This window comes from Anastrepha ludens, chromosome 4 (genome assembly GCF_028408465.1).
Source record: "Anastrepha ludens isolate Willacy chromosome 4, idAnaLude1.1, whole genome shotgun sequence".
Lineage (NCBI taxonomy): Eukaryota > Metazoa > Arthropoda > Insecta > Diptera > Tephritidae > Anastrepha > Anastrepha ludens.
This window is the reverse complement of record NC_071500.1, coordinates 124,248,615-124,270,397: the sequence shown is the minus strand read 5'-3', so window position 1 is coordinate 124,270,397 and position 21,783 is coordinate 124,248,615. Positions and strand designations below refer to the sequence as shown.

General features: G+C 35.8%; 1 protein-coding gene across 2 annotated transcripts; it reads left to right on the top strand.

The window, feature by feature from the left end:
• Positions 1-9,060: 9,060 nt before the first annotated feature.
• On the top strand, positions 9,061-21,783 carry LOC128861033 (chitin deacetylase 1). 2 transcript variants are annotated; one of them, XM_054098906.1, is made up of 6 exons: positions 9,061-9,162; positions 9,239-9,319; positions 17,624-17,744; positions 19,123-19,235; positions 19,775-19,924; positions 20,018-21,783. In XM_054098906.1, the coding sequence occupies exons 2-6, from the start codon at positions 9,268-9,270 to the stop codon at positions 21,166-21,168; spliced, it is 1,587 nt and encodes a 528-aa protein (XP_053954881.1). In that variant the 5' UTR covers positions 9,061-9,162; positions 9,239-9,267; the 3' UTR covers positions 21,169-21,783. The 2 variants fall into 2 exon arrangements, with proteins under 2 accessions (XP_053954881.1, XP_053954880.1); XM_054098905.1 differs by lacking the exon at positions 19,123-19,235 and adding an exon at positions 17,973-18,103.

Genomic DNA, 21,783 nt, shown 5'->3' with positions numbered 1-21,783 from the left:
ACCGAGGATTCTGAATCATAAAAAAAAATTTAAAATGAAAAACAAAAAAACAACTAAATATCCGAAAAAAATTTAAAAACTAAAACAAAAAAAAATTTAAAAATTAAAAATAAAAAAAAAATTAAAAATTAAAAAAAAAAATTTTAAAATTAAAAAAAATAAAAATAAAAATAAAAAATAAAAAAAATCTAAAAACAAAAAAAAAATGAGGAGAGAATAACCTTACCGTAAACCTCCACGTGGTACTCTCTGCGGTCGTGAAAAATGTAAAAATAAACTCACCAGCTAATTACGGAAGTAAAAATGTATTTATAGTATTTAATGAATTTAAAATTTGCTAAAACTAAGGTCAGATTCGTCATCACTGATCCTTAAAACCCCTAAATATATATTTTCAGCTTAATTAAATCAGTTTTTGAATTTTGTCCGCCAACGCCTTCCGGTCGGACCACTGTGCAATGCCCAACAAACCGGCATGCACGAGCAATGGAGCAACATTTCTCGTTCTCTACGTACCGCCGCAGAAGAACAAATCGGATACCGACGAGCCCGAAAAAACAGTTGGTACGACGAAGAATGTCATGCTGCCGCCGAAAGAAAAGATGCGGCCTATAGAGCCACGCTGCGATCGGGCGCAACGCGAGCCATGTGGGATCGCTACAGAGAACTAAAAAGGAATAGAGACGTATTATCCGAAAGAAGAAACGAGAGGCCGAAATACGTGAGTGCGAGGAGCATGAGATGCTGGCCAACAGGAACAACGCCCGAAAATTTTATCAGAAATTTCGGCGGCTTACAACAGGTTTTAAGACCGGGCGTTTTCCTGTAAGAACAAAGACGGCGAACTGGTGACTGACGTACAGAGCAATCTTAAATTATGGAGGGAACACACTCGAACCTGTTAAACAGTGGCAGCTGCGCATGTCACAGAGAATGTGAAGATCCCGATACCCCAATCGTTGACGACGGAATTGTCGTTCCGCTACCCGATCATAACGAGGTGAGAATAGTAATAACACGGCTAAAGAACAACAATGTCGCGGACGCCGACGAACTGGCGGCTGAGCTATTCAAACATGGCGGCTAGAAGCTGGTAAGGTGCATGCATCAGCTTCTATGCAAAATATGGTCGCATGAAAACATGCCTGCCGATTGGAATTTAAGTGTGCTCTGCCCAATCCATAAGAAGGGCGATCCTGCAATCTGTGCCAATTACCGCGGGATTAGTCTTCTAAATATCGCCTATAAGGTTCTAGCGAGCGTATTATGTGAAAGGCTGAAGCCCACCGTCAACAAACTGATTGGACCTTATCAGTGTCGCCTTAGATCTGGAAAGTCTACCATCGACCAAATATTTAATATACAATACGCCAAATCTTTGAAAAGACCCACGAAAGGAGAATCGAGACACACCATCTTTTCGTCGATTTCAAAGCTGCATTCGACAGTACGCTGCCGCGATGTCTGAATACTAATACGGCAATGGAAGATGACGTTGCTCAAGACCAGCAGCGCCCTCAGAATTGGGAATGACCTCTCCGAGCGTACAATTGTTGGCGTATGCCGATGATATCGATATCATCGGCTTTAACAACCGCGCTTTTAGTTCTGCCTTCTCCAAACTGAATAAATAGGCAAAGCGAATGGGTTTGGTGGTGAACGAGGACAAAACGAAGTACCTCCTGTCTTCAAACAAACAGTCGGCGCTCTCGCGTGTCGGCACCACGTCACTGGAGACAGTTATAATTTCGAGGTTGTAAAAGACTTCGTTTATTTAGGAACCAGCGTTAACACCGATAACAATGTCAGCCCCAACCAAACCCCAACCAAAATATTATTTTGCAGTATTTTAACTTAAGAATACTAATCTAATAATACTAGTAATAGTATTAGGCACTAGAAGTGTAAGAAATTAAAAATACCATAAATTTAGTTGGGAAAATTTCCTTTATTCAATGCAAAGTAAAAAATGTGTGAAAACAATACAAAATTATGAATCAATTTACTTTTGCTCGCTATGAGCACCTTTTGCCTTGACTATGGCCTTGAGATGGTCCAGAAACGAATCGCAAGCTTCCAGAATGTGACTTGCAGGTATTTTAGCCCACTCGCGGACAATGGCTTTTTTCAGCGCCTCGAGACTGGTGAATCTTTTAGTTGGGGCAGTGCTCTCCAAAATGGTCCAAAGAGACTAATCCATCGGATTCGCGTATGGTGAATTTGAGAGCCATTATGTGGACGTTATAAAGTTTGGAACGTTGTTTTTTAGGCATTCTTGGCTCACTCGAGCTGTTGAAACGTCCCTGGTCTGCCTCCAAAATATTTGTCTGCCCACGGCTTCAAGGCAACCTCCAGAATACTTTTCAGATAATATTTCGCACTTACTTTGACGCCAGACTCGATGAAAACGATTGGAGAGCGCCCATCTGCAGTTACAGCGGCCCAAACCATTACCCGTGGCGGGTGCTGGCTCCTGGTGGACAATCGATGACTCAAATTCTCGTATGAACGGTCGGTCAAATAAACCCTATCGACTTGGGAGTTTGTGAATTGCTCAATTTCAAAAATTTCCTCGTCAGAAGACACAATGTTCGGAAATCTTTCACTCTCTCAAGTCTGACTTGTTGCTGCTTTGGTGTGAGATCATGAGCCTTTTGAATCTTGTAAAGCTTGACTTTAGAGATCATTTTTCAGTATGCGGCGGATCCTACCGTCAGATATTTTCAGTTCTTTCGTCATTTCATTGGCACTTCGTCGGGGTTTTTACTCCAGTTGCTATTTGACTTTTTGAACCATTTCACGTGACGTTGCAGTCTTTTCATGACCACCTCCATGACGTTTCGCGAGGCTACCAGTATCATTGTAACGAGTAATGGTGCGATAAACAAAAACTTTAGTTACTCTAAGGTGCTCGAGTTAACGAACAATCGCTGGTTGTGATTTTCCAGCCAAATATAATGCAATCACACTTTTACTTTTAAATTCCATTACCGATTTGCTTTTTTCGCGTTTACTCTCGACAAAATGCTTCCGCACGCCTAGAAACAATACTCTGGACTGTCATTTAGCCAACTAACCGACAGCTGATGGCCGTGCAACAGCTGCGCGAGCGGTCTGAAGCTGGTTACACTTCGAGTGCCGGACCCTGTAATAATATTATGAGTTTGGAAGAAGAGAAATACAGAAGTGTGGATCGAACAATTTAAAGTTTGTGCTAAGAAGGCCAGTACCATCCGGGCTCAGTCGCATTTAATTTTCGCAGAATTTTAGTGCAATAAGACACATCTCACACCAAATTCATATTTCGCTCTACAAAATGCTGTTCTAAGGAAAATGACTACTTCGTGTTAAACCAGACAAATATTGAAGGCATAAAACTTATTGTACGGAAATGGCAAAATTCAATGACACTTTGTACGAATTTTGTGGCCGGTCATAAATTTCAAATCCCCCCACTCGAAGTCTAGACATCTGGTAGCCTGATCGATACAATTTCCCATATGCACACATACACGCATGACTACTCAGTACTTTGATTGCTACTTTTGCAATGAGCAATCAACATTTGACCGTGAAATTATGATTACTACTTACCAGCTGCTTTTTAAATACCCACCTATAAGTCGATTCCAAGTAAATACAGTTTTTGTGTGGCTGCCTAGCCGCAGCTTGGGGCCTGCGTTGCGCTGCGCGGCTTTGCTGTGGTGTGCTGTGCTGCGTTGGGTTGGGCCGGGCTCATTACCCTGTAATCAAATTGCGCGTACACATATGCACTACACAAAGCTGCGCCTGAAGATCAAAGTGCTCAAGCAATGGCCGTTGTGACGCATGACTGATGAGAATGGAGACATTATTTAAAAAAACTTTCAGACACACTTCTTATTTAATTTTTTTTCTTAAATTCTGTTTATATGTATGTAAAGGGTGTTTTTTTTAGAGGTTAGGTTTTCAAGATGAAATAAAACGTATATAATTTAATGTTATGGCCAAGAATTTAGCTTTATTATAAAGATAAGGGTTTGCCATTATGTTTTAAAAATGATTTCAGACAAGTGGCCGCCGCGGCTGGCTCGAATAAATTCCAGCAGAGAGGCCCAATTTTCGACCACTTTTTGCAGCAATTGGGGCCGTATGTCAGCAATAACGCGCCGAATATTCTCTTCCAAGACGTCAATCGTCTCGGGCTTATCTGCGTAGACAAGCGACTTCACATAGCCCCACAAGAAATAGTCCAGCGGTGTTATATCGCACGATCTTGGAGGCCACGCCACAGGTCCACGGCGCGAGATAATGCGCTCACCAAAAGTTTCCTTCAATAAATCGATTGTTGCGTTGGCTGTATGGCATGTAGCGCCGTCTTGTTGGAACCAAAGGTCGTCCACATCAACATCGTCCAATTCAGGCACGAAAAAGTCATTAATCATGGCTCTATAGCGCTCTCCATTGACTGTGACATTATGGCCGGCTTCATTTTTAAAGAAATATGGACCAATGATTCCCTCTGCCCATAGAGCACACCAAACAGTGACTTTTTGAGGATGTAACGGCGTCTCAGCAATGGCTTGTGGATTATGTTCACTCCAAATGCGACAATTTTGCTTATTGACATACCCATTCAACCAAAAGTGAACTTCATCGCTGAACAAAATTTTCTTGTGAAAATCGGGATCGGTGGCCATCTCGTTTGGGTAATAAATTTGCACGATTTGCAAACGTTGTTCAGGTGTAAGTCTATTCATTATGAAATGGCAAACCAAACTGAGCATAAATCAAGTGACAGCTGTCAAAAAGACCATCTACGAAAAAAGTAGTGCCAACTTGAAAACCTAACCTCTAAAAAAACACCCTCTATGTATGTGTTTATGTAAGACTGTAAAATAAAGATGAAACTGCTCGTATACATGGAATACATTTAATTTTGTCACTAAATGTACCTGCAACGCATCACAAGCAACGTTTGCTGGAATTACCATCGCGATTACTCTCTAAGCTTTGTTGTGCTCTGTTCATTTCCTTTACAGCTCACATTGAATACTAAATAGCTCTTTAATTCTTGATTGTCTTTTTTTTACTCTTTTTCTGGATGATTTAGTGGCAATAAAAACGTAAAGAGTGGCTTTGCATATCTTAGTCAAATGAGGGTGAAGATAGGAGAGTTTTTCAACAGCAATCGAGCTGAATCTACTACTAGATTGAGGCGGGGGTCTATGAGGAGTGTATGTATTACGTGCTTTAGATGTTCTTTGGTGAATCCAAAGTAAGGTCTATAACGCAAATGTTCATTAGGGTGGGCCAATGCACCGATTTTTCTCGACATCGTTTCTAGCAGATTCGGATTCTACATAAATTTCGAATACAATTTCGCGGGTATAGCTAAATCATATTAAGGTAATATATTAAAATTTAATTTCGAGTTCTCCAAACTTTAAACGAAGTTATGTTTTTCTTACAGGATATTAACATTGGAACACTGCTTCAAATCGCTTCTCATACGTAACTCTAAGTTTTAATTTTACCGGTCACCCTTCTATCAGACATACTGCATATTTTATTTACGACGCCTTCAGTGCTGCCGCAATTAAAATCGTAAAAGTAACGTATCCAAAAATGGCACACTAGGAAGATATGAATTAATAGAAAAAAATTTTTTCATATACATATTAGTTTGAGGGGGGATAATCCATTATTTTTGCTAAAAACTTTTACGCAAATGGTTTAAACTATTTTACGGTTCATCTTTAGCTGCTGGGCGATGCTACTACTACTAGCATAGTAGCCGCCGTACCATTCGGAAGTGGCCATTCTGGAACTTCCAGACACACAACAGCAATTGATAGGAACATTTCTTTTTAATGGCGGTCGTTCCTCGGCGTTAATGGCAAACCTTTGAGTGTACTTCTGCCATGAAAAATCTCTTCCTAAAAAAATCATCTGACGTTCGGAGTCGGCTCAAAAACAGTAGGAGCTTCCCATGATTCAATTATTAAAGGTTTGCTCACTTGTCACTTAAATTATATATGATACAAACGGAAATTCCCAGAAATGATATTAAAAAAGAACCCAGATTGAAATTTTGTAAATTAATTTTTAAATTGGAAACTGATCACGAAGTTGGGAAGTTTTGCTAATTTGACGCTATTATATTACCTAAGCATTATGGCCCTAATAAAGCTTTTCAGAGGTCAAGCGAACTCATCATAAATTTAGTTGACTAACAACAAGCTGTGAGCATACTCACGTCCACGTAAGTTTATAGTTTCGAGATTATTCTTACATTCCTAACTACTTGACAAACTAGCCCGGCCGTGAAACACCAAATGATAGAAAATGTTGTTTGTAATACCGGAGGCTCCTCGACAGTCAACGACACACCTCCGAGTGTATTTCTGCCATGAAAAAACTCCTCATAATCTCTGTCATCAGGAGGCTGTGATTAATTACATATTTTTAAATGAGCTCTTGTTGGTACTTATGTATCTTTAAGGTAACCTAGTGAGTACCTGTACGCCCCCAACCTGTATTTGAAAGGCATCGGATTCAAATTGTCAAAACGTCCATCTTTCTCGTTCATTGCCCCAAAAATATGCTTTATGGTATCCTGATTTAAGCTGTATTTCAGTATGTTTTCCATACCGTTTTGGTTATTCACATACCGAGCAAGTGCTTATACACCCTTTTGAAAACAAAATTTTTTTCCTAAAAATTTTACTTTTCTTCCACTTCTGCTAAAAATTTCTATAATTTGCGACCCAGTGTCTTGCTAAGGGAGCCGATTTGTCAAGAGGGAATGAGAAAGCTTCTTACTGAGCAAACCTTTTATTATTGAAACATGGGTGCTTCCCAGGTTTTCAAACAAATATTCGTGTAGATATTTGGCACAGCTTCTTTGAAGTGCAGGACATTCAAAGAGGAGGGGTTGTGCCGACTCAAGTTCTTCTTCATCTCCACATCTCCTGTAAAAGTCATTGTGAAGTACACCCCTTCTACTAGCTAAGATTCCAATGACCTGTTTTAATACCTATGAGAACGCTGGTAGTTGATCTGTTGAATCCAAGCTGATATTTTGTCCTCTTATGATTGAGTTTTGGCCAGAGCGTTTTGGAGACCTTGAAGTTAGTAGTCAAAGGCCACCTGCTATTGGTGCCCACTTACAGTTACTGCTGCATGTTTTTAGATCTAAGTATCTGAATAGCAGAATAGCTCATCTCGCATACTTAGAACTTTAGTTGATATTAAACTTACCACCTCTTTTGGAAGGAAAAACTTGCTGTTATAAGCATTTACACAGCCAGGCCAGAACTCATTCATATTGAGAAATCTCTTAGTGAAAATCAGGAAAGAGCAGAAAACCACTTCCTCACATCGCCAAATCAACAATCAGTGGATCAGTGAAGTCTTTCAAACAGTTAAAAGTTGTAAGTGCAAGTAACAACACAGTACAAGATTTGTTCTGCACTCTACACGAAATCCAGCATGGAGCGAATTTACACAAGAAGGAGAAGTCGATAATGCTCCGAAAAGTTGTACAAATTTAATGCAATTTTTTATGAAATCCCATTCAAAGTTGCCTTTATGTTTAGCTTAATGCCACAGCACTTCCTTTCAGCTGACTTCGAGACAGTATTTAAATTTTGAATACTCACTCTTGTAGTTGTAGTTATATATCAAAGAAAATTAAATTGAAAAATTATTATTACTAAAATAAAAAATTACTATCTTTCTTTTTTGACTGCCATGATTCATTACTTCGCGAGCAAAGCACGCCATTGTATTTTTGAAGCAAGTACTCAAGTATACAAAGGAAATTACCATAAGTATGCACATACATACATAAAGTAAAAGTAACAAAGGGACATATCACGCATCAAATGATATTTGAAAAAAAACGAATGAAAAAAGATATATCATACAAAACGGCTTAACAAATCGACAACAGAAACTCACCTACTCACACCTACGCCGAATTCCGTGAATATGGAAAAAGCTGCAGAGCAACATTACCACCAACAATGTAATTACATATTCTTGGGGAATTAATATCTACAAAACAAACTTCCAAGCGAGTAGGTATTGCATTGTATGTATTGTGAAAAATTATGTAAATACTAAATCGGCTTATGCACCCCTGACATTTCGCCGAAAAACTGTTGGCTTGACATTTACCATCACTTGACGAGAGTTTATTTTTTATAATATAAGTTATACCTCGTATATGTTTCTTATCTTGAAAGTGCAGTCATTTTGAGTTCCACAACACATTCCACAAAAGACTTCAACGCAAGCAACAAACTTGGACTTCAAATTTCTCCGCTTTGCTATGGTGAAAAAGGCCGAAAGGCTGGGGCGCAAGAGTAAAAGAGCGTTGCTCGTTGCTACACTGATTGGTATGTCCGTGGTAAATATTGGCAGATTAAATATTTGAAGCGATGCGTTATTTTTTGCGATAGTATAAACAAACTTGTTTACAACTTAACAAAAAAATGTAATGCAATTGCAAAAAATTTGGAATATTTGAACACTTTTTAACGAGCACGCTTATAACATGCTTATTAGTATTGGTGGGCAATAAGGGGAATAGTTGGCATGGTAAGTATAACTTGAGAGCGCTTTAACAGGATTTGGCAAAAACGTATATGTTTTGAGTAATGAAATTTAAATACTGCTGGCAACAAATTTTTGACGCTCATTACACATACACAAATTTTTACGAAATCTTAAAATAAATACTCGTTTTTTTATTAATACAAGTTTTTAATTAAATTGTGTGCAATACCTTCACTCCACCTATAACCAAACTCTGCCATACTCAACCAAGGTAAGCTACGAATGATTTCTGCGAATTCTGACTTTTCAAATTTTTGCTTATATTTTCTTCCTCCTTCTCTCCGTCTCTCCCTCTCTCTGGCTCTCTTTTCTCTCTCTCCTCTTCTTTTAACTCTCACTATGATTCGCTCTCACTTGCCCCTTCGAAATACAGTTTTCTTATGTATTTTCTTGCGCTACTTGCATACTACAAGAAATTCACCACACTGCCCCACTGAATTGGCCATCTTAATAAATAGAACTTGTTGCCAGTGGCCAACACCTAGTGTAAGCGTGGCTGTGTATCGAGTGAAAACCTCGAGAGCTGCCAGTTGAAGATATAAACCAAATTTTATAAAAGTAAATTAGAGTTTCATCAAAATATTACTAAAGTTTGAAATTTCATAAATAATCAAATTTTTTCCATAAATTTCAGTTTAGTTTTAGTGGAAACACATACGCAATATGGCGCGTGTGTTGCCAATTTTCTCTATATTTTTGCTGTGCTGTGCGCTGGGTGAGTAAGAAAAAGAAGGAAATGAATTTTTAATGAAATTAAATTAATTTTAAATTAAAGTACACAGGAATGTACCGTTGCTGGGTTATATAAAAATAAAATGAGTATATTATTTAAAGGAAAGTGTGTATTTATAAGTATATGTGAACGTTACTTTTGCTGAAGCTTCAAATTTTTACATTAAAAAAACATTGTTTTTCGTTTTAAACATTTTTTCCTCAAAAAAATTGGTTTCGTAAAAAATTTTTTCCTAAAACAAAATTTTTTTAAATTGAGTTAAAGTTAAAAAAAAAAGTATTTCTTTTAACACAAATTTCGTTGCCGCGTTTTTATTTCAAGAAATGTATTGTTAATCTATAAAAAATGGCGTGTGCGTTAATGGATTTTCAATAATTAATATTTGTTTTCTGTGATTTCAACCGGAAGTGATGTAGTCTCCAATTATGTCGTCCAACTTTGAGTGATAGAGCTCCTTTTATACACATCGTGTTTCCAGTTATCTGAAAAAAAAACCAAAAAAAACGTAACTCTATTTTAATACAGTTAAGTGAAGTAATTAAAATTTTTTCCAATCATAATTAAAAATTTTAAAATAATTTTAAAAAGTGATGCTTATACAATTTTCTTTAACTTTTCCCCACTAACTTGCAACCAATTATTTATTTCTAAGAAAACGTTTATTTGTTTTTATATGAGTTAGTTAATTTATTTTTATGTATTTTATTTTGTATACTTTTATTTTTAGCCAACTATTTAGATATTTCTTTTTCATGCATTAAACTGTTACTCACATATTATGGTTACATGCTTATGTTAAATTAAAACCAAAAACAAATTTCTCGAACTTAAGAATCGTTTGAATATGCCTGCATATATCGTCAAATACATATATATATATATATATATATATATATATATATAGTACATATAATTAGCCCTTACATCCCTTGCATGCTTCTTGATGTTTTTCTACAAATAGAGGGACTTACCGTACAGAAATACAATCGGTGGTTTGCCATTGTTTGCCGAGGCCGACCGCTATTAGGAAAAAAAATGTCTACTATTTTGGTGTTTCGTTCTCACAGCACGTTCCGAACCCGATCCCTACCGAATGCAGCTACGGCGGCCACAGTCCAAAGTACTACCATCCAAAATGAAGAGAACAAAATCATCAGCAACTGTGGAAGTAGCTAACATACGGCAATGCTGTTGTTGAGATGAGAATAGCAAACAACAGTGCAAATAGTTAACAGACTGCAATGCTGTTATCCCGCTTTTGAGGTCAGAATAACAACACACAGTAGAAATACTTAACAGACTAGATCACTCTTGTCCTGTTGTTGAGGTCAGAAAAGCAAGCAACAGTAGCGGTACATTTAGCAATTGTTAATTGTTGTTATTGTTTAACTTCCGTACCTAACATTTCTGTAATTGGAAAAATATGTTTTTTGCATTTTTATTTTTTTTATTTTATAAAACGTATAAATTTTCATAATTTTTTGTTATAATATAAAAAATAATACAAAAGAAAAAACCAATAATTATCCGCAAACTGGTTTATTATTGTCGATGTCCATCAAGCTGGTTAAGAAAAAATCAAGGTTGACAACTAAAGGCTAAACGCAATCAAATACGTACTTAACCACATGCATACATATGTACATACATATATACATGCACATATACGTATTGACATTTGAATCTAAACGCTTACAATTGAGAATGGCAAAAGTTAAATTGCAGTGCAGCAAAAAATTGATTTGGTATTTGCAAATAACAATAAAAAAATATGGACGAGTTAACTCACTTCAACACAAACTCACTCACTCACACGCCTTCACAAGCACGAATTGTTTTTAATAAATCGTTAAAGCCATGCAATGTTTCGAACTGTGACTTCAATTAGTTGGCTTCATTTGTTACTCGTACCATTACAGCCGGTTGCTTGCTCGCTTTTTTGCCTACATTTGACTGCACTTGCATGCACAAAACCCACATACAGATGTGTATATGTATCCACATGTTCACACACATAATAACATATGCGGTTACATATCTCTTTGTCTGCTACCTTTGAAGGTGCGGCCTCTCGTAACAGATTCCACTTCAAATTCTTAGATGGCCTTTGGGAACTCGAGTTGAAGAAAAACTTGTAACTACTGCACCTTAAATTTATATATTACACATATATGTATGTGTGAGTATGCATGTAATTCTTTGTGTGTGAGCGATGAGGGTGTTGCAAGAAATTTGCTTAAGTTAAAGCATGAATGCTTTTTAAAACTAAAGAATGAAAAATTCAAAAAATAAGATTAATTTTATTGGGTTTCATAGCTCATCTGCCCTTAAATTCAATAACTACCTCCAAACATTTTTAGAATTTTAATGACTACTTTATTATCAGAAGATATTTTAAAATATTATACCATTTCGAAGAATTTAAGAAGCCTCTTATCAACTGCAATCAACGACCTCCCCACACAAAGCTCCAATAAATAAAATATTTAAATTTATTTTGACTATTTATTTATTGGAATAATAATTATGAATAATTTTATTGAATTACTAAAGGCACTAGTAGCTTAGACTATCGTCCTCATCTTAAAATAATAAATGAACTGGTGCCAAAGTAAATATTAACTCCCCACACAACTTTATAGCAACTGCTAACTGGGAGGGCGCAATCTGGTATTCTATCATACTTGTCAACTGGTCACGCATAACATATTGGCCGATGGCTCTCTATTCATAATCAGCTATGGACAAAGAACAGTTAATAGCATTAACATTAATTAAGTAGGGGAATTTTTTCATAATAACAGTCGACGAAAGATAGGTGATTGGCGATTCCAAGATCTGTTATTCAGGCAATTCCGCTTGTTTGTGGGATAACATAATGATGAGTTGAAGAAGAAGTTCGTTGTAAGCCTTTCAATTTTTAATTGTTATTGATCTAATTGTTATCGCGGCCGCCGTAGCCGAATGGGTTGGTGCGTGACTACCATTCGGATTTCACAGAGAGAACGTTGGTTCGAACCTCGGTGAAAACACCAAAATTAAGAAAAATATTTTGCTAATAGCGGTGGCCCTTCGGCAGGCAATGGCAAACCTCTGAGTGTATTTCTGCCATGAAAAAACTCCTCATAAAAATATCTGCCGTTCGGAGTCGGCTTATGTAACAACATCAAGACGCACACCAAAATAGCAGGAGGAGCTCGGCCAAACACCCAAAAAGGGTGTACGCGCCAATTATATATGTATATATATATATATATATAATTGTTTTTGTGTTTTTTTGTTTTTGTTGCTTTTTCAATTTATTTGTGATTAATAATACCGATTTTAATTAAATTAAAATTTATATTTTATTTTTAATTTTTATGAATCTATATTTAAATTTTATGAAGCAAAAAAATTAAAAAATTAAATGTTGGCCTTCCCTGCTATTTGTAGCCAATTTTTTGTACTCCTTTTTTATTTTTATTTTAATTATTTAGTAAGCCATGTGTCGGAACCATTTAAAGTGGATATTATTATATAATATAATAAATTTATTTTTTTTGGTTATTTTTATTATTGTTGATTAAAAATATATAAATATTTTTTTAAGCCTTCATTGCATTAATATTACAATCTTTATTTCAAAAGAACTAAATATTTTAATGACTTGCGAAATTCAATAAAAATTATGAAGAGTGTTAATATTTTTTGCAATAATATTTTAAAAAATTTCAATTTAAATTGTTTTTAATTTTAAAACTTAAATTTGAATTTAAACTTTATAAAAATTTTTAATTGAAACTTTTATCATAAAAAAGTGATAATTGGCATACGCACTTCTGTTAGCTATTTGGCCGAGCTTATCCTTCTATTTGTGGCTAGATGTTGTTGCACAAAATGGAAGAACCTAGAATTTTTAAACCGACTTCGAACAGCAAATGGTTTTTATGAAGAGCTTTTCGTGGCAGTCAGGGGCTTGCCATTGCCGGCCGAGGAGCGATCGCCTGTTTTTCTATAATTTTGATGTATCCTGCACGGAAATTCGCACCAACGCACTTCCGACTGGCAGTCACCCACAAACCCTTTCGGCTACAGCGGCCGCTTATTATTGTAATAATAATTTAATAAATTGCAAACTAGGCTTGAGTCCTTATTAATAAATAATCAATATCCTATTTATTAGAAAGTGCATTTTTTTATTGAAATGTTCACATAATTATTTCAATTTTTATAAATACAATTATCATAATAATTTATTTCAAAAGAATTTATCTACTATTACTTTATTATATTTATTACTACGTACAAAAAAATTTAACTATTTGTTACAGTTCCAAATAATTTTTTTGCTTTTTTTTAATCTTCGTCTATTAAAAAATTCACTTCATTGCTGCATAAAAAATGCATTTTTCAATTTTACTTTCTAATAAATTGCTAAATAAATCGAAATCTCGAGTGAGTTTAAAATTAAAATCGCTTTTTAAATTATTCATTATTGCATAAGACAGGCGTTTAACTATTTCAAGCTCCAAGAAGCCATTAAAAAATCATTATAATTATAAACCAACCAGTTAGCAGCTCGAAATTCACAATTGGCTTCAATATTATAATTAATGATTACAGCTCTTCATTAAAATCTAAATATTATGCAAAACGGTGATTTTATTAAGGCCAGTAAAACCACAACTGATCCAATACCAGTTTGTATTTCCACACCGCACAAAATTAATTAGCGAATTATGTTTGTGTTCACGCAAGTGTGCACCCATTCATATGTATTTATGTACCCGTGTATGTACATGTATGTGTGCATGTACAAGTATAAAAGAAATACCAGATTAGGCCTCACTTTGACTGCAAATCTCCCTAATAAATTAATAATCGCTTATCCCAAAATTCAATATTTACATAAACAATAGATGATGCCACCTCTGCAGAACAAAAAAAAAATTATAATAATTTTGCCTTCGGCTTTTTCCACTTGAAATGTAAAATAACGCACAAAAGCAGTTCAAGTTGTTTACACTCTTTTCTTATTCCATTTGATAATCGGTTTTATGCAATCGGTTCGTAATCTGTAAAACGAGTTGTTGATTTTCTTGTACATATTAGTAGATTTTGTTGGTAGCACAAACAATGCTTAGATGCTGCAGCTTTGGCAACACGTTCGCCAACCGCTACTGCTGCTGCCGCATAACTTTTACTTTTTATCGGCATCAATAGATGTATTTGTGTGTGTTTTGCTGCGGCAGTCCGAACAACCGAGCCGTAACCGGTTTAATGGCATTAATGGTTTGATATTTTCCAACACAACTTTTGTGTTTATCTCGAAATGTAGATAGTACCAACCATTACCAGTCTGCAACGGCTGAGAGCATTTCTCCTTTCAGATTCGTTATGTGGAAAAATGTTAATGCATATGTATGTAGGTGAGTGTAGAAGCGTATAAATGCGGTAAATTGTGCATGCATGCATGCATGTATGTATGTATGTGTTAATTGTATATTATAAATATTCATTACCTACAAATTGCATTAATTATCTGATATGCAATGCCTTAGGTTATTTATCATATTTTTTTTTAAATAAAGTGCTAAATTCAGTTGAAGCACTAAAAGCACCAAATGCTTTAAAAATCATGAACTGCGAGAGAACTTGCAATGGCTTTCAGAAGCATTTATTTAAGGGGGGAAGCTGGTCTAGATCGCAAAAAATGGGCATATTTTATGAATTTATTTTGACTCAACAAAGGAATCAATCGAAAATCTGTGAAATAGGTTTAATAATATAGCTTTCATGGTACAAATACAAAATTTTTCGTCTGAATTAATTTCAAAATGGCCGCTGTCCAGCAGTTCTCCTAAGGCGCCTTTTTTTCTAGTGGGTCCATTGCCGAAGACGTAAACTCCTTAATTTTTGTCCTGGATCAAAAAATAAAATTTTTTTAGTTTCTATATAACAACAGAAAGAGACGTACGTAGGATTTTTTCGATATTTTGTTTTTTCCCGAAATGGTGCACGTTTGAACAAAAAGTTACAATTTTCACTATAAAGAACGACATAAAATTGTTGATTAAAAAAAAAACTATGTAATATAAATAAAAAATCCTACGTACGTCTCCGGAGAAAGGTATTTCGAATGTATTGTCAAAATTTCGTAAGAATCGGTAAAGATTTGTTCCAGTTATGTCTTCGGCCAGTTTAAAAAAAGTGATTTCGAGAAAAACGCGTTTAAAGTTGTAATTAGCGTTCGGGGCATACCTGCGAGGCACTGCCGTCGAATGAAAAATTTGGGCATTTAGACATTTTTGCTGGCATCCCTCATTTGGTATATTATTTCTAAGACCCTAAAGCACCTTTTAAGACAAAAAAAAATTTTTCGATTTTTTCAAAATTCTAGACCAGCTTCCCCCCTTAACATAAATTGCACGGCAGTATTTTTACAGATCACTGAAAAGCCAACAATTGTCAGAGCTTGCCGCCTTTCGCTCATTCGCAATAATTTAATAACAATTTTTTTTTTTATACCAGACTTAGAACAGAGATCGTCAAACTCTTTTAATTACTATAAATTGAGTTGAGTTGAAGGTTTATTACACACTCCAACCCGGTGTATGTAAGAAGACTCACTCACCCGGTGTACCCATTGCAACACCACTTACCTTCCTTTATTTTCCCCTAAGTTCAATTAAACGAACGTCTCGTGAAGCAGGCCCAGCTCGACAGCTAGAAACAAAATACTTTGCAATATTCTTCAAGATGTATACTTTTTTATTAACTGGAGCAACTTCATTTAAGTGGCTGCCTCCACTAACTCTGCAGTAATGCAACTTAAGAAGCCAATTATCAAAGGCTTTGTTTGCGGTTTCTGACCTATCTAAGCCCCTAAAAGTCTGAAGCCAGACTTATTTTCTTTGTAGAGTTTAAAGCTTCACCTTCCTTGGATTCCTTTATACTGAAATGTCCTTTCAAATGCTTTTCGGAAGGGCTTCTGTCAAGCAATTTGCATTTAATTGTGAATTTGTTTATAATTTTTTTACTTAGATTTATTTTGAATTCTAAAATTACTATAGACACTTTTTCGCATTTTTCTTTAAAATCTGGGTATCATGACTAACTTTTAAATCCAATTTAGTTGAAATTCCCGAATGAAATTGCAAAAATTAGTTTTTATTTTTTTAACTTCACTTACCATATGAAACAAGTGAACCAGTAGATTTTGGATTCTTCTCAGTTAGTGTAAACTTAATTTACATTATTTATCTTAACTTAACTTAACTTTCTTAACTAATCTTAACTTAGCATTTACTTTGTGGATGATCTTCCTTTTAAGCTGCAATTAGTGGTGCCGTAACCATAACGTCATAGCCGTAACCATAACCATAGCAGCAACATAGCAGTATTTGTCGATTAGTCATGCCGTAACATTAAACAGCCGTTGTTGAAGTAGAATTAATGATAACATTTGCATATTGTCTTAACAACATTGATAACTTTCCACTAAGTCCATTAATTTTTCGACACTCATTTCTAATACTCAATTTTTTATCGCAAATATCAAAACAAATGAAAAGTATTGCACAGCTGCTTACGGTTATGGAAAAAAAAAACAAAATTCAATAGATGCAAACGGCTTGTTATGGTTACGGCGTTATGGTGCGCCACCTACAATCGTTTACAGTGATGTCCAGATGTTTGATTACAACATCTGATTGTTATGGTTACGATTAAGGCTAGGGTACGGCACCTATAATCGCAGCGTTATTTTAGCGTCCACAGTTGTAGGTTTAATATATTTTATTTATCACATACTACAGGGTTGTATTTATCATGTAATACTTAGTTTACACAGTGAAATCTCTTGATTAATGTTTTATTTAACACTTGATTTTATTTTTACTTTATTATTATCTATTAATTTTTCCTTATTCTATTTCACTTTTTCTAATTCTTTATAAACTCCAGCAGCGAACATTCCTGGGAACTTTTGACAAAAAAAACTGAAGTCGACTTAACAGTTTGTTAATTTCTTAACAAATTAATTTAGCCTTCCTAACAACTTCTAACTTTTAAATCATAAATTACTGCATTTTGATATTTTATGGTCTTTTAAATATAAAAAGAAGTCTGTAGAAGATCGTCATTTAATGATCTAAAAATAAAGCTTGCAAAAGCTATTTAATTAAGCCTTTTTATTTCAAAGGTTCTTAGCTGTTATCTCTCAAAGTCTACCTTAACCTCATTTTCGAACTTCTTTTACATATCTAATAATTTTTTTAATTTTCCACTATTTCCTCCATACAGCAACTTGCCAGGACTCCAGAGACAAACTTGAGGGCGTAGATGTTGAAGAGGTGTGCTCCGACAGACCCGCTGATGAGTACTTCCGTTTGGATACAGAAGGCGATTGCCGTGAGGTTTACAGGTACGCTTCAAATTTTCACAAATAGTAAAAAAATCTAATCACATTTCAAAATTAAAAAAAAAAAATTAAAAATACATAAAAAGTCCTGAATATGAAATTTAAATTCGTAAAAATACAGGAAGTTTTTCACATCAAAAAAAAGTAACTTCTTATGCTTGTACTTGTGTAGGCTTTATTAGCGTTTGCTTGTTTTTATATTAATGTTGACATTTTCTTTGCAAATTGAAGATGTGACAACGCCGGTGAAAATGGCAGCACGCGCCTAGCCAATATTAAATGCGCTGGCGGCCTGGCGTTCGATATCACACGGCAGACATGCGATTGGAAGTCGAATGTCAAGAATTGTGATCAACTTGAGAGTAAGTCGACCGTGTATGGTCTGGCCTGAAAGTTCAGTGATGTTGTTGTTTGTTTGTTTTTTGTTGTTTTTTTTCTATTCGTTGTCCTCAATCTCCATACATAAATACTACTACTTAGTAAACACTGCACACAAAAAGTGAGAAATTGTGCAAAGAGAAAAATTTAATGCTAAAAATTCCACAATACATTGGCACAAAAAAAGTAAATAAATTTGCATACGCATACTTACATACATACATATTAACCTGTTTAATATGCGGTTTTTTTTTTTGTTTTTTCGTTGTGTGTCATCTGCTCGTACATTACATACTCGTATTAAGTGCCCCAAAATTTTTTCATACTCTGTGCCTTGCCATTAAAGAAAATAATGTCGACCGCAAAAAAATGTATAGTTTTTCTTTAATTTTTTGCTTTCTGCGACATAATTGCCAAAAATGTGAAAATTATTTTTAGCGCCGACTTTATTTCGTTTACTGGCGAGGCGCTGTGTCTTTGTTTCTAACTTCAAACTGGTGGTTTTAGCCGCACTGTTGCACTCTTCTAACTGTCAGTTCAACTGTCATAGCTGGCATATTGTATGTTCGTACTACATTTGTTTATTTTCATGTTGGTTGTCTTGTTTTCTATGTTTTTATATTTATTTCGTTCTCGTTGTTTCTCCTTACATGTAACTAACAAATTCTATGTTTCCTTTATTTTCCATGTGTGCGAATACTTTTCGTATATACTTTCCTGATCTTTACTTAGCATATATTTGTAATTACAATAACGCAAAAAGAATTATCAAAAACTTCTGTCGAAAAACCAAAGTTCTGCGTATTTTATGTGAATCAACGAACCCTGTTATTTTTTTTTTTAAGTTTTTATATAAGGACTTTTGTTACTAAAAAGTTTACTGTAAAATTTTCCAAATATATATTTTATTAAATAAAAATTTGAAAAACCAAAAAAGATAGAATAACGAGTACACAAAGCCTTAACAACAGACACATTTTGCAATCTCTTTGTGTTCCCATAGATGCACAAAATCGGGTTTGAAAGAAATTCAGTGCCCCTCCGGCTTGGCCTTCGATATTTTAAAACAAACCTGTGACTGGAAAGCAAAAGTAACTAACTGCGATGAGAAAGAAAGTAAGTGTCTGAAACTCAAATACAACTACAAAAATAATATCCGAAATTTTTGCTAATACATACATAACTGTAAATAGAGTAGACATATTATTTGCGTTCACTGTACACTTGCTATGTACTTAAGTAGCTACTTTAGTTCAGAGCTTTCGGCTTGACGGCGCATAATTGCAAATGTTTTGGTCAACATGGCAATTACGTCCACCGCCGAAACTCATTCACATTTAATTGTCTGCATTTATTTCAACAATGAGAGAAAATGTATACTTTTGTAATAATGTTTTGCACAATGGAGGATTTTATCAAAATTTTAGAACTTTGGTTTTGGTGCTGTTACACATAACTGACTAACACATTTTCGGTTTACACGTTTTTGTTTTCTCCTAACTCTACTCTACACAAACTCTACCACTTTTGTATGTCTATGTAAATAGTTTTATGGGTATGCTAAACATAAATTTCTAAACTAAAGTTGCATGTAAATCATCACTCATTCATGGCAATAAATAATTCAACTTTTTTTGTGCTTTCGCTCAACTTAGAACCACGAAAAGTCAAGCCCATATTGAAGACTGATGAGCCCATCTGTCCAGAGGGTAAACTGTCCTGCGGTGATGGTGAATGTCTCGACAAAGAGCTTTTCTGTAACGGCAAGCCCGACTGCAAGGATGAATCCGACGAAAACGCCTGCTGTAAGTAGTGCACCTGATTTCATAGCACATCCACATTTCGTCCACAGTTTTTATTTTATTTTTATTCAAACCTTCTCTATTTAAATTTTGCAGCTGTGGATGACGATCCAAACCGCGCGCCCGAGTGTGACCCCACACAGTGCGCATTGCCCGATTGCTTCTGCTCTGCTGATGGTACCCGCATTCCCGGCGCCATCGAACCCGTGCAGGTGCCACAGATGATCACGATCACCTTCAACGGTGCCGTTAATGTGGATAATATCGATTTGTACGAAGATATTTTCAATGGTCAACGCCAGAACCCGAACGGCTGCTCAATCAAGGGCACCTTCTTCGTTTCGCACAAATATACGAATTACTCAGCTGTGCAGGATTTGCATCGTCGTGGCCATGAGATCTCCGTCTTCTCGCTAACACACAAAGATGATCCGAACTACTGGAGTGGCGGCTCATACGATGATTGGCTTGCCGAAATGGCTGGCGCTCGTTTGATTATTGAACGTTTTGCGAATATCACTGATGGTTCAATAATTGGCATGCGTGCTCCATACTTGCGTGTTGGTGGCAATAAGCAATTCGAAATGATGGCCGATCAATTCTTCGTGTACGATGCTTCAATCACTGCTTCGCTGGGACGTGTGCCCATCTGGCCCTACACACTGTACTTCCGCATGCCACACAAGTGTAATGGTAATGCACATAATTGTCCATCGCGTAGCCATCCAGTTTGGGAGATGGTCATGAATGAGTTGGATCGTCGTGATGACCCGACTTTCGATGAATCGTTGCCCGGTTGTCATATGGTGGATTCATGCTCGAACGTCGCCTCAGGTGAGCAATTCGCGCGCCTTCTGCGTCACAATTTCAACCGTCACTACAACAGCAACCGTGCTCCATTGGGTCTGCACTTCCACGCCTCGTGGCTCAAGTCCAAGAAGGAGTATCGCGATGAGCTGATCAAGTTCATTGAAGAGATGTTGACGCGTAACGATGTCTTCTTCGTGACAAATCTGCAAGTTATTCAATGGATGCAGAACCCAACTGAACTCAACTCGTTGCGTGATTTCCAGGAATGGAAAGAGAAGTGCGACGTCAAGGGTCAACCCTACTGTTCGTTGCCCAACGCGTGTCCATTGACGACGAGAGAACTGCCCGGTGAGACACTGCGTCTCTTCACCTGTATGGAGTGCCCTAACAACTATCCATGGATCTTGGATCCTACAGGCGATGGTTTCTCAGTTTAAGTTCGTTAGTAGATTAGAAAAGAATACACACACACTCACACACACACACAAAATGTAGAAAGCAGAAGGAAGAAAATTTTAGTAATTTATACTTAAGCCCGGAAGAAGTTTTACAAATTCTATTTTATTACCTTTATTTGTAACTTAATAATTTGCAACTCGTAGTAGTTCCACCGAGAGTCTGATCTATTAAACAAAAGAAAAAACTAAATTTTAAATGTAATGATTTCTTCAAAATGCAAAACGAAACATTGTTACCGTGGAAATACTCATTCTTCCCCTTTTCGTGCCTTCTTTTTCTAAAATTTACTTTTCCATTTCTCTGAACTTTATCCTTAACACTTTTTCTTCACAGTTTATTGAAGACCTAAAGTTCTGTTCTATTTCTTCGCTCAACTGTATCTAATTCTTCTATTCTAATTTTAAACTATCCAACAGTACCTCCACTTCTTCCTTTTCTACTTATTACTTCCTTCATCTAACTTTATTTATTTATCGCTCCCTACCATTCTTTACACTTTCCATACTTTCCTGAATTGCATTCTTGCTCTCCATCATAGTTTTCCATATGACTATCCTTCTAGTGTATGAAATTTCTTGTACAAAGTGATATAT